This window comes from Mchenga conophoros, linkage group LG11, assembly GCF_057382185.1.
Source record: "Mchenga conophoros isolate Kocher_MC1m ecotype Shallow Benthic linkage group LG11, M_conophoros_male_GT1.1, whole genome shotgun sequence".
NCBI classification, from domain to species: domain Eukaryota; kingdom Metazoa; phylum Chordata; class Actinopteri; order Cichliformes; family Cichlidae; genus Mchenga; species Mchenga conophoros.
This window is the reverse complement of record NC_140536.1, coordinates 13,918,532-13,933,324: the sequence shown is the minus strand read 5'-3', so window position 1 is coordinate 13,933,324 and position 14,793 is coordinate 13,918,532. Positions and strand designations below refer to the sequence as shown.

The following is a 14,793-nucleotide window of genomic DNA, read 5'->3' as shown; positions in this document are numbered from 1 at the left end:
TGGATAAAGCTGAAGAAGATGGATGGATGGAAAATCTTCACTCCTTACACTCACTGACTTCAGTCACTGGGGCATTATGCCTCACAACAGCCTGTTCGCTTTCACAAATTCCGTCAAATTTCCGTGCGTCTGTCCTACTCAACTTCTTTGCTTCTTGTATAAGTGTTTACACACACCCCAGTGCCTCTCCCTGCCACGGCCCATCCCTACAATCTAGCCAACCTCTGCATTCTAACTCCACTGCAGACACACAGCTTTCTCCTCTGGCGTCCTGTCTATGCGTGGCCTCCCCTGTGATGTAATCATCTTCCAATTTCATTCAATACAGAGGCAGTGCCCATTTTACCTCTGGTAAAATCAAAACTCATCATTTTAGTTCCAGCTCCTACAACATTCATTTAACAACATAAATTGCCTCAAGTAAAAGTATGCGTTAAATAAAATTAACTTAGGCACTCTTCAACGTATGATCTGAGCACGCTGTCACTACATGAGCCTGGCCATATCTGTACACCTAAAACACAGACAGATGGTGTGAATGAGATAATTACTGTGTTGGGGTTGAATTAGGGACACTTGTTGGATAATTGAGGAACATTAAATGCAGGGTAGCCATTCACATAAATGATTAGGCACATGTTTTCTGCCACACAAAAACAAAAGTGGAGGAAGATTTGAGTAGGTGGGGGTGGGGTGGGGGGTGTCACCTAAAGGAATGGAAAAAGCTGAACCAGATTAAAAAAAGAAAAAAGGAAAAAAAGAAACAAGATGGCAGAAAAAGCTGTGAGTCATACGCAGCTAAAGTAAGACTAGCTGCACATTAACAAAATGACTGGCACTGGGTGAGAGAGCTACTAGGACTAAATAAGCACTTCACTTTTTGCACTCTCGAGTGCTGATGAGGAGCTTCATTGTTTGATCAGGTTTGGTGTTGACACACAACATTATTTCTTGAATCAGTTTAATCTATATTTGCTTAATATAAGAAAGACTGTAAAATGATGATGCCTTAATGATCTTAGCACCTTACAATTTCTGTGGGCTGGAAATCAGCTGAGATTTATTCATGTTCAAATTTTAAAGTGATTCCTTAAGAATAATCTGACTCTGTGTTTGTGTACCATGTTTACATATCTTTGTGCGGACCAAAAATTGGAATGTCAGTATACTTGTGGGGACCAACAGCTCTTGTAGGGACAAAATGCCCATCCCCACGAGCTTGAAGGCATTTTTCAGGCTCAAAATGTGGTTTTAGTGTCAGGGTTACAATTAGGTTATGGTTATTTTTAAGCTAAGTGTTAGGGTTAGGCATTCATTTTTGATGGTTAGGGTAGGCTGCAAGGAAAGCATTATGTCAATTAGATGTCCTCACAAAGATATGAAAACAACTGTGTGTGTGTAAAATAGCTTCTTCAAGCAAAATTAAACATGATGTTGCATATGATTTGTATTTCCTGAACTATTGTACTATACAACCCCGTTTCCAAAAAAAAATTAAATATCAGTCTAAGTAGCAGACTGTTTTTAAATATAAGGCATTTAAAAACTATACATAACTGTAGGATGGCAGCATGCACCGCTCCAAACCCTGTCCAATATTAATGATGCCCTCACAGATGTGCAGAAGAAACAGCGTTCTTAAATTACTGGACCATTTTATCCATGAAGGGTGATGAAGACTACTTCCCTATTTCTGAAAGACTGCCTTCTCTGGGATCTACATTTGGTGAGATGCCACAGCGGCTCCATAGTGTAGTGATCACACATTTGTCTAACAAGGAAAAGATTCCTGATTCAATCCTAGGAAGAAGAAAAAAAACAAAACAAAAAAACAAAAACAGGGGCTGCATCAGGAGGAGCATCCGATATATAAGAAAAAAAACCCTCCCAAATCAAGGCATGCTACCAGCTGTGATGACTAAAGTGTAATATAGACTTTGTAAAGCCTATGACACAGAACATATTTATCCCTAAAGTTTTTTCACTTCTTTGTACATCCAATATCAGCATTCTCTCTCCAGGAATTTGCTGACATTTGTGAGTCCTTGTATTGACACTATGATTAATATTCCTTATACTGACGATGGTTGTTATTCTCTCACCGATTTAAAAACTATGGCAAAAAAGTATCTAGAAATGGGTGAGAGGAATCGACGGTAGTGAACAAGCCAATCACAATTGTTCCAGACTATGCTGACGCGATGTTTAGCTACATTTCCAGGGAGGTCATATTCGTAGAGTTACAGATGGGTTTACGGTTACAACATAGCTACTGCATAGATTCAGGGAGCAGCTGTTTCTTTTAGTTGTGAGACATCCCACTTAGTCTTTTTTTTTTTTTTTTACACTTGTTTTAGGATTACATTTTCACCACCCTAAAATATTGAATAAAATTCGCAATGAGCCTATATTCTAACAAAATACAGTCAGCAGTAAAAAGCAATATGTGCGTTTTTAATCACTGACCTGTAAAGCCTCTAAGAAGCGAAAGGAACCCAGCCGTCGTCCTCGAGGTACCAGACAGAATGTGGAGTTGTACAGCATTTCTCTGTAGTCATACCTGCAGAGCAAGAAATTAGAGAAATCAGCAACACATGTTCAGAAGATGAATTTAGGCAACCATACAGAAAACAGAGCTGTGTTTTTGTTTATTGATTAAAAAAAACTTCTTAAAAAAAAAAAAAAAAAAAAAAAAGGACTTTAGGAAGAAAGCAAATGCAGAACCAATTTTATTTTTTTTACATGTGCAAAACACGTGTTACCTCTCTTTTTTGGATAAAGGAATACCTTGAAAGAACTAATACTATGAGGAAAAAGCCCAGTCTCTGATCTTGACTTCTGTCCACTCACCTATAAACCCCTTTGCCCTTTCACCTGCACATCTAAACATCTCTCGTTCTTCCTCCATTCAATCTAAGCCTCAGTCAGCACTTGCTTGGATTAAGAAGCTGCTTGGAATTCCTTCAGTGTCATTATTATGTGCAAGAGAGTGAGTGTAAAAAGGAGCGGTTTTGTGTGTGTGTGTGTCTGTGTCTGTCTCTTGGCTAGTTGTGCATTCAGTTGAGTTTTATGAAGGATAACTGGAAGTGTAAATATTTTATTTCTCAGTATTATTTGCAAACAAGGACAAATGCAAATGTGTGCTACATTTAAAACAAGTTGTGGTTACATTTGAATGAGACTGCAAATAAGCAAAGGTGAGTCATCATTTGTGTTTGCCTACTGTGTATATCTACCTGGATGTCCACAGCCTCTCATTTACTGTGTGTGTGTGTGTGTGTGTGTGTGTGTGTGTGTGTGTGTGTGTGTGTGTGTGTGTGTGTGTGTGTGTACATAAATTATGCTTCGGGTTTCACTGCTGGGTGTTTCACCAAGTGTACTGGTAAGGCTCAATATTAAAAAGGCACGCTGCTCTGCAGACTTGATCCATGAACTGATTTACATCTAGTCTACAGGGCACTGCACAGTCAAGACACATCCCGGCATACTACTATGCACACTTGGTAAAAGTAACACACAGTAGTACACTGTACCTCCAGCTCTTCCTAAGCACTTTCATAACATAAAGCACAACACTTTTTCTTGCTATACCCAATATACAATCATCCAAACCGCATTCTTAGAAACACTAAAAATACCTCAAAGGGTGTCTAAGAAATATATACCTATGACCATAATACGACATTATTACACCACTATCAAGTCATTTACACAGCAATACAAGGGACATGCATTATAGTGACATAAAAGCAACAGCTTAGCTTGATGCTGTTGATAATACACTTAATACATAATACACTATAAAACACAGAAATCCATTATCAACACTGGAATTATTAGTAGGTCAGAGCAACTAATGCTGCAGAGTAGGTAGCACAGATGTTGCTCTAATCTGTGCATCCATTATGAAATAGTGGACTTAATGAAAAGTGTGACTACATCACAGATGGATTGCAAGATGACAAACACACAGTCTAGCGAGAGTCATGATATTTAACCATTTTGCATGCCTATAAAATCAGAAATGTAGGTCTGCATCTGGGCCCGGCGGGGTGTAAGTTTTTCACATCCATCATCTTTTCTGTCCGTGCAAACTCAGGGAAGACCAGATGTTCCTCTCCCTGCATACCTCCATTCTTCCCTACTCTTCCAGATGGCTGCCTGCGGGGAGGAGCAGTCTCACAGTATGCTACCTCATGTCAGTGAGGACGTTAAGGATGAGTGTTCAAAAACATCTTCCTTTTGAACCAGCTCATGCGTCAGTGTTTTTCTTATATATTTCACAGTGCAATTGTAAGGCATGAAGAGATTTAACAGACTGGTCTCAAACAGCATAGATGTCAGTGAGAAGCTCATTGCCCGCATCTCACAGCATTTAACTCTGCATGATATGAGGCAAATCCTGCCTTGTCCCATATTTCCACTATGCAGTTAGCTGCTGGTGAACAGAGCAGTTTCACAGTAGCAGATTGGCTGTAGGGATGAGCAAAAAAGAAACAAAAAATAACAACAACAAAAAACCCCACAATTTTTCCCTGTTTGCTTCTCTTTTTTTGTACCTTTGAAAGAGAAAACTGTGCTAGTCTGTGCCATTTTTATGCATTCTGGTCATTGTACTCAAATGAATGAGTCCAATTCTTCCTTTTTTAAATCCATTTACTTTCATAATTCCTTCAACCCCTTTGTTAGGATGGGTGAGGGTGAGCTAATAACATGAAGTCAAACTACATTGCAAAACAATACAGCTTAGCCTAAACCCACACAGAGTTATAGTATGTATGTGGTAGACAGACACATTCAATTTGGACTGAACCTCGACCAGCTGGTCAGTCAGAGCGACCACACCGTTGACGTTTACTGACCACTGTGTTGTTCTTGGTTAGAAACAACCACCTTTTAGAAATGGTAGCTCCTTTTATATGACCAGTCTGTGTTGTCTATCTGTGAGTGACACAGGGAAGACGGGAGTGCAGACTAGTAAAAAGAAACCTTAAAGTCAGAATATATACTGATTTGTCAACCAGTATATTAGTTGTTAAGCTTACCAAAACCCCTCTACTTTCTTCCATAGTTCGTCAACATCGTTTCTCTTTTGTGTTTGTGCGTTTAACTAATTGCCATCTTTCACAGGTCACTGAACTCAGCTGGAAATTCCATCAGTAGGGACCAACCCCTATTGGCCTGCTATGCTATGCTGTGCGAATAAGCATCCTTGTATCACTTTTAAAGGAAAATAAGTAACTGTATTTTTAAACGGCATACACTGGTTTACCAAGATACAGTGATGACAAGTGTTATGCAAGAAGAAAAGCAAATCTAGGACACACTGTACACAGATTCCAGTGAAAATATTATGAGGTGTTTGTTTACTTATGTGAAATCATTTTACATTAATATTTGAGGTTCAAGGCCAGAATGGCACATAAAGGTGGAATCCTGTTATTTGCCAATAATCAGTGCATAGTTTCAATTGACAGGAAGAAAGTAGACCGATCAAGCCTCAGTTTAGGTGCAAACACTCTCCTCCATGTGCAAAAGAAGAGATGAGAGAAACGCACTAATGCGGCCTCATCATTTCGACACTTTACTTGATATTAATACATAACTAGTCCAGTTCTGACAAATGTCCAAACTTTCTCACTGAGGAAAACAAAAAGGAAAAAAGAAAAGGAAAAAGACTTGGCAGTAAAATGGCAAAACATCAGTTTCAATGCTGTGACCTTCTGTTATGCCTCTTTACATAAGTCTATTAATTTTTGAATATAATTTAAAAAATAATTTTTAGTATTAGAGTTAAGGAACAAGAATGATTCAGAAAGAGAAATGAATAACAAGAAGTGAGCTGGGTCAAGAATGAACATCAACCAGTCTCCTAGCAACCAGAACGGATGGTGTGAAAAAGAAATGCATAGCACACTTTGTCAAGTGCCGGAGGAGACTTGGAAGAAGAGCCAAAGTGTTTGTCTCCCATAATCCATGCAAGAGACCACACACATTATCCACATAACTCACAGAGAGGGCTGCAATCAAAAGAGCCATTGACGTGGCATTTCAATGTGCTGATATTGGTTCCACCAGCATGACTACCAGGAACTACAGAGCAGTTTCCTTTAATTTATGTAATTGTTGGTTCTCTTAATCCTCTACACAGTATACATTTACACAACAACAAATATTTGATTTCATGAATTTTCAGAAGAGGTATTGTTAGATTGATACAGATAGGTTAGGTGAAGCAGGATGAATTTACTCATAAAATAACCAAGGACCTTTTCATAGCTGGGCAACAACACAATTTCTGTAACCTAGATTTTGGATATACTGAACCATCAGTTGGTTTAATTATGCCAAATTCAAAATAAATTTGGAAAGGAATGAATACATATCGAACTTCATTTGGTCATTTGGGTTTTTGGTTTGTTTGTTTTTTAAGCTTACAAACCAACAGAAGTGGGTTTTTATCTACTGGCAATGCCAAGATCAAGGCATGCCAATGACAAATGCCACTGTACATGCAGTAATTTGTTATATAAAGCAGAGAAAAAATTCTAAAGCATAGTAACAGTAGGGCAGTTATATATAACACTAGATCTGTGTACAATATGCTCTTTGATCAAACCAACTGCTGTCAGATGAGAACAGAAATTCTGAAGATTTTGGCAGAGCACCAGTTTTTATCTGCGTGACTTTGTTGTAGTATCTGTAAACTCTGGCTCAAGTTCTTAAAAAGAGAAAATCAGTAACAAGGTTCAACATCATCAATGATCTGATGGCCTGGGGCTAGTTTTAAAAAAATAAATTATATTGCTGGTCATGTTGGTTAACCAGCTTATTGCTCTTTTAGGATCAGTGATGGTGTTTCCACAAATTCATTCACCTGTAGCAAACTGACTAAAATGTATTTTCAGTCAGTTACAGTTAGCATTATCACATTATGGGCGATCATGGCTCAAAGAGTTGGCAGTTCGTCCTGTAACCGGAAGGTTGCCGGTTCGAGCCTCGGCTCGGACAGTCTCGGTCGTTGTTTCCTTGGGCAAGACACTTTACCTACCTCTTACTGGTGATGGCCAGAGGGGCGACGGTGTGATATGGCAGCCTCGCTTCTGTCAGTCTGCCCCAGGGCAGCTGTGGGTACAACTGTAGCTCGCCTCCACCAGTGTGTGAAAGTGAGAGGGAATGAATAGTGGAATTGTAAAGCGCTTTGAGGGCCCTGAAAAGCGCTATATATATGCAATTATTAAAATGCCAAAAAAGCTTCATGCCTGTTGAGATCTTTAAATTTGAAAAAGAACGATCTAGCGTCTGTTTGTTTTATGTAGGGAAAGCATAAAGCATAACTGATTTAACCAGATGCTAAAATGAAACCCGTCTGCATACAAACTATTTATTTTGACACAGTCTTAGGAGCAGCTGATCATCGCACTACTTCCAGCAGTGACAGGGGTGAGTACTACTACTTCTATAGATTTATCTTAAACCTCTAGATATTTAGATACATTTCTCTGGATTAAACTAGCACTATACTAAGAAATTACATTTGCTTCTTTTTTCTTTCTTTTTTTAAACAAAAACTCCCATTTAATGGCCCAGGAGCCAGTGGGAGAAAGAACGTTAAAGTAGACATCGGTTAAAGTAGAAACTGATTTAACAATTGTCTCCACAACAAAGGAGAAATTGCATGAACTGAAACGAGAAGGGAGCTATACGACTGTGCTGCTCTCCCACCCCACAGTACCAATACTAACTTCATATCTAATTTTACGCCTTCTCTTTTCTGTCACAGTTGGACTAGGTTGATAGACATTTGGCTGTTGCCAGGACCATTTCTCTGAGCCCGAGGAATTTGAGCCTGAAAGGCAATGAGTGAAAGTGAGTGTCATCAGAAGATAAAGGAAAAGAAGGATAAACTGCAGCTGACAACTGAACACTAGATCCAAGCCCCGCACAGCCAGAGCCACCCATGGCAAGACTGTCACAGACAAACACATAAAGCCTAATTTTAAGATCAACACACATCGGAGCAACTTCAATAGTTGAACAAATGGACCATCTTAGACTCCGCTGTTTTGTTTCTTGACAAGACTGCACACGAGGAAGTAGACGTGTACACCACACAGTGATGGGCCTAAGAGGGGAACACTTTTGGAGAAATTGAGAAAAAAACCCCCCCCCAAAAAAAAAAACACTCACTCTTATTGAAAGACTTGCATCTAATGTAATATGAATTTACATATAGTGATTTTTCGTGTATGGGAAAAATCATTAACTGACCGTTTATCTCTACAAAGCATTCAAACAGATGCTTTGAATATGGGACTAATAGCATCAAACTTGCATGAGGGTATTTTGCAGTCTATATACTGGAATCTGTGGTAGCATGTCTTCAAGATTTTATTAGAGCTTGGAAAAAACTTGCACACCAACCAAAGCAAGACTGAGCCTACACAAATTTATTCTGTGTTTATATATCTGAATATTAGTTAAACTGTGAAATCCATTCCAGTAATGCAACACAACCAAGAACTTCAACACTAGGGGACACACAAGTTATTGGCCAGAATAACTAAAGAGAACAACTTAAAGCTTAAAATTCTCCATTGGCCTGAGGATGAAACATGACTGATTAATGTCTAAGACTGTTATGAATGAGATTCCCTGCACTATCTTGCATTTAATAGGGTAGTTAATCTTGACCGTTTTTAGCTGCAGCCATGATAAATGAGAAACTTTTTTTGAAGCATTGGTGCCTCGAGCAAGGATGGGGACCTAATACTGGGTCCACGGAAAAAAGAAGAATCGGACGGCAATAGAGCTTCAGGGGTAAAGGAAAAAAAATCTAATTGAAATAAACTACACATTTACAATGTCACCTAGACTTGGCTGTGCTAGACTTTCTTTCACCGAAAGTCTAACACAACTGTTTCCCACATCAGCACAGTAATTTACGTTATGGGAAATGATCATTTATTTTTAATAAGAAAACAGGATTGCATAAACATATTGTAGGTAGCTGGATTGCTGAATGTATTTTTTCCATTGAAAAATTTATGGTTGTTACACTTTATTAGACAAGAGGACAGTTTTCCAGCGGTACAAGAATTACCATTGGTGCTTAATGGAGTTTAACAAGGACTGTGTGCTCAAGCCCGAGTCAATGGAGCAGAGAGAATGTTAGAACCAATATGGCTTTTTCAAAAATAAAGCCTTTACTCATTTCCTCAAGGCGCCTTGGATTCACTCATCTTGCTCTGGTTAATGAGTTCAAGACAGCTTTATAAAAAATTTACAGACACACAGAGGGGGGTCTAAAGCTCCACCACATTACATGACCTCAGGTTAATTTACCCAATTACTATGCTTTGAGTCTTCTATCACTCTTCTTTTTCTTGTGCCCCTTCTCAGTCTCTATCCATCTTAAGCCCTCACTAAACAGGAAAACCTAAACACAAAAACCTTTGATCTGCTCAAATGCTGCTACGCACACCCGTAGGTTTGTACAATTACACTCAACATCCATGCACACTGACCAAATCAAACTGATTTTTTCAAAACATCCATCCAAATAAAAATGCTTGGATCTTAAAAGAGCTGCTGATTTTTTTTGGCAAAAGCGTCTCCCACATCTCTAATCAGCCATCCATCAGCTTGACGAGGCTGATGAGTACGATGCTTTGAAGTGCTCTCTGGATACCATAACCAGAACAAGGGACTCTTGGAGATAATGAAATGACTGTTGTTAATGGAACAGCCATTAGTGCTGGAATGTCAGGACTGGCTTGTAAAGTCAGGCAACATAAAGATGTTGGATCAGTCGTTAGGGTCAAATTACTTGACTACAATGACCATGGAGGGTCTAACGTCTCTAGCAATAAGGATCACTGAGAGTAATATACATTTATGCTGGCTCTGGTGTGTATTTCCAAACATTAAATTAGACCTGAGTATTACAGTATAATCTTTAAGGACTTTTTTTTATAGCCTGCACCAAGGTTGTTATCGTTAACGAAAACTAACGAAATAACGAAAACTAGAAGTGAAAAAACATTTTCGTTAACAGAAATAAAAATAAAAACAAAAAAAAAGGAAAACTAACTAAAACTGTAATGAGTGTTCACAAAACTAACTAAAATTAACTGAATTTATAGCAAAAATGTGTCTAGTTTTCATTGATGTGTGCGTGTCATACAATAGTCAAGGGTGAAAATGAAGTTTAGTTTACAGATTTTTTTCTTGCTGTCTAATTATGCCAGCAGGTGGCCAGTACGTTAGTCGAGTCGTCTGTGTTGCTGCTCCGTCCACGCGCAGAATCATGTCAGGAAAAGTCGGGAGAAAGCGCCAGAGTCCAATTTGGGATTACTTTGAATATGACTGTGTTTTGGATAAAGCAAGTGTCTTGTAGTGGAAAGAGACAAATTATGAGGGATGATAGGTTTGTAGCTTGAACCTATTCGCTGGAACGTTGAGGACAATATAATTACACAGCAAGCAAGACCCGAAGTAGGCAAAGTTCTTCATGTTACTCATGCATGAGGGAGACCTGCCTGGAGCCAAGTGTCGTTCCACCACTTGACCTCCATCAGACTCTCAGCCAGGTTCCCCATAGCACTCCTTTTATTGTGGTTACATGAATATGCATAGGGTCATTAGCATATAACATCTTACATAGGTATACATGTGAAAAAAGAATACTGTGTGTGTGTGTGTGTGTGTGTGTGTGTGTGTGTGTGTGTGTGTGTGTGTGTGTGTGTGTGTGTGTGCGCGCGCGTGATTTGTGTGAGGTCAAGATGTGACCCTGTGAAGAGTCTAGCGGGTCCATCTGAACAAAAGGCTCTTATACTTAAAGAGATATACGTGTGTTTGCTATACCATATATCAACAAGAGAAGATACGACCTCTCCTAGGAGGTGTGTAATCTATACCAGAACACTCTGTAGAGGAGTGAACGCACTCCCCTCTTCATGCTACACAGAGTTGTTACAGACCTCCTAGGATGAGACATTCTTTCAATCTACAAATGATTATACACCTCTAAGCATATATGGTTAAATATTTCTAAGCATAAATGACAATCAACAATACAAAATCTAACAAGGGACATTTCTAAAGGGAAAAAAAAATCCCACAAACCTTAAAGTGCACTTGAAAAGCTCACACAAGGAGGCTAACCTAGCTTACCTTGAGAAGGTAAGGGAGCACACTCAACCCTCATCCCCAGAAAACAGAAGCTAACCCCAGGCAAGGCAGCGTGATGCATCCCGAGACAACAGGACGGGGATACAACTGTGTGAGTCAACTGCCTTCAAAAAGTTTATCAATTCACTTGAACCAAAATTACGAACACCTGGTGCTGCGAGAGTTAATAGTCTCATTGGGGCCAAGATATACATTTTATAGTTGCCTGGTATCAGTGGTTGTTCATCTGCCTTTATTTATTTATTTAAAGAACCCATAGGTGGGAATGTGAGTTGTCTGTCTCTGCGTGTTAGCCCTGCAACAGACAGGCGACCTGTCCAGGGTTAGCGTATGGTAGCTGGAATAGCAACATACCCAAGGATAAGCAGAAGAGCATGACTAATATGATGGAACTGGGATTTTGTTAGACTTAATTATTGCAAACACAACTAAAACTATAACTGAAACTAATCAAAACTAAACTGAAACTAAGGATTTTCAAAAAATAAAAACTAAACTAGCAAACAATTGGTAAATACTAATTAAAACTGATATAAAATTGAAAATCAGAAGTCAAAACTAAATAAAAATAAAAACTAATGAAAATTGCAAAACTATTAAAACCCTGGCCTGCACTAAGAGATAAAGAGTATTTCTTGATCTTAATAAGCACTTGCACTTTAAGCTGAGAAGCTTACTGATCAACTAATAACATGGCTTTGGTAAAAGCCAAAGCAAGACATCCACAGAGCTTTAAGTGTGTCCCATTAAGAACAAATGTGGAAGTTGAACAGATTAATCTAAGCAGCCTCCATGCTTCAAGGAAGGGTGTCAAACAGCCAGCAACAGGCATGTGTAGGACACAAAGCCTATCTGGTGGTGCAGGAACAGGAGCTGTTCTGCAAGAGAGATAAGTCCAGGTCAGGAATGTCTCTGTTCCTGGGCCAAGTAGAGAGGATGGCTGCAAGAAGAGATGGAAGTGCAAGAGGGCAGATAATGATGGAGAGGGGGATTGAATGACACAGAGGTGGAGGGAGGGGACGAAGGAAACAGGAAAACACACACAGGGTGATGAATGGATAGGAACTGAGAGGGGAAGGAGGGGAGAGAGGAAGAGTGATGAAAGATGGGATTATGTGAGGAAAGAGTAGAATAACATATGCAAAGATGGATATGAAGAACAATGGAAGAGAGCATAATAAGTGACTAAAAGTAGGTTGAAATTAAGTGATTATATTTGATTTAATGTGTTTAAATCTATCAGTACATTGACTACATTTTATCTACATTTTGTTAAGGATGGAAATGGTCTTAAATTCATAGGCAGCCGGTCCCTTTACTAGTACAGCTGCCAAGATAATAGCCATGACAGGGAGAAGAGGGATTGGTAATGCCAATCTTAATTCAGACTATGGAATGATATGAACCAACTATGAGATCAATGCACCGTCAAATGGACTTGTGGGCTGTGTCTGATCTGAGCCAACATTCATCACGCTGAGAGAGGGATTTAGATAAAGCCTGGATGCTGAGACTGAGGAGTTTGTTTTTGAAACATTCTTTATTTGTTTGTGTGTGGGTGTGATTTTGGACAATATCTGAGGGGTAAGGCAAGAGCTGAAACACAGGGCCATGTATGTAGGTGTGTGCATGTATGAATGTGTATGGGCATGACTTATTTATTTTAGGGCAAAAGTGTATGCTTTAAGACACAGAAACAGACATTTCTTGCAGCTTTTCATTATGCTAATGTGTGAGTGTGCTGTGATTATTTGTGAGTATTATGTGAAAATGCATAGTTTTGGGGGATTGGAACCCCAGGAGTGCAATCAACAGTATCCACAGGAAGCATTTCTTTAAAAGTAGAAATAGCGCTATTGAAAAGTGTTCAACCCACCTGAATACCTCAGAAACAGATATCTCAAAATTTAACTACAAATAAAACAGAAGGGGACAGGCACTACCAAACCTAAGTGAGAAAACAAATTTTTTAATTTTGGTGACACAATCAAAGAAAAAAAGCGATCTGCTGATGGCATCCAGCCTCAAACGCTCGCTAGGTAAAGAATGGCTGAGTGTGTGAAGCCAGTGTCAAGTAATCAGAAGAGCAGCTTCATTCTGCTGCTGAGTGTGTAAATTAGCATCTCACCAAGTCGAGCCGCCAAAAAAATCCCACCAAGTGTAAACACAGTCTTTTAGCTCTCAAGAGGGAAAAGATGATTACCTCACAATTACGAGACCACAGTGCAAAGAGAAGCCCCATTGCCTCAGTGACAGAAAGAGAGATTACAGGGTGGCGGTAGTACTAATGATGATGGGTAAAGTGAAAAATACTGCAGTTTATCCCAGGGGACACATAAAATTGCAGCAACTAGCTGAAATTTCTGGCACTTGGCTAGCACACTGGCAACGCTCTTCAAACTGAAACATGAAGAAGAGCTGGTTGCGAGTCTGCTGCCAAATCGAACGGTTTCTTTTTCTAAGGGTTTCTTTTTCTGTGAGGTGACACTGTACCACAGACTCATTAAATGTACAAACATGCAAATTTTGTGAGGGTTTTTTTTTTTAACAAACTTACATTTAAAACAGGAACTGAGTCATTTAAAGTCCTCTTTTGTTTTGTTTTTTTGTTTAATGTTTTTTTTATAACAACAACAAAAAATCAGGACTATTTTAAACGGTTGGATTCACAAATTTTACTGATGCAATAATAGTAAAAGCAGAAAGTTCATTGTGTCATTAGGAGTATGACCTGCAGAGACTTTGACTTAGCAGGAAAGTAAAGAAATAAACATACATTTGACAGTACTAACATCCAGCTGCTCTCTGAAAAATGAACGACAGGAATCCATTGGGAATTGCTCAAAACTTCAGATCAGAATCAAATAATTTACAACAGCAGGCAGCAGTGGAGTTTGCAGAAAGCAAAGCACAGATGGGCTTTGAGGTGGACGAGAGAGAGAGAGCACATATCTGAACCCCAGTACAGCAGCAGCTTTAGCAAACATTAGGGGGGGGGGGGTAGCTGCATTTCATTTCCATTTCTGCTTCTTTTCCTCCATGCACCAAACCTTTTAGAACCAAGCTGGTTTGACAGCACTCCGTACTTTCTACCATGCTGGGATGACGCTCTCTCCCCTACTCCTAGGATTAGGTCACTACTCAAATCCTCATTACTAATTTGGTTAGTACTATTTTTTTTATTAGACCTACAACCAACTGACAGATAGTTATTCTGCTGGAGAAACTGTGGGGAAAACATGGCAGATCATTTTCATATATTTTGGAAATGCCCAATAATCCAACCATACTGGAGTGAAGTGGTCAAATCAATTTACTTGGTGACTAGTCTCAAATTAAATTTGGATTTCTGTACTGTGTGTTTGGGCAATATCCCATCAGCAGCCTCCTTAAAGGACAAATATTTGATAAACATCCTGTTGGGAGTGGGCAAAAAAGCGCTTACCAGGAGGTGGCTGGAGAAAGAGCCCCCCAACAAAGAAAGATTGGATAGGAATAATGGAGGAAATATATAGAATGGAAAAACGTACTTTTTTTTGAACCTCAAAATGGACCAATTTCATAAAAACTGGAGGAAGTGGGAGAGATTTGTTGAAGGTG

General features: G+C 39.2%; 1 protein-coding gene across 1 annotated transcript in view; it reads right to left on the bottom strand.

Moving 5' to 3' along the window:
* The window catches only part of LOC146563759 (exostosin-1b-like), a 46,419-nt gene that overhangs the window by 13,188 nt on the left and 18,438 nt on the right, over positions 1–14,793 (bottom strand). Inside the window, exon 2 of the mRNA XM_085291041.1 lies at positions 2,467–2,560. Within this exon, the coding sequence (XP_085147167.1) occupies positions 2,467–2,560 (94 nt within the window). The remainder of the gene's footprint in view (positions 1–2,466; positions 2,561–14,793) is intronic.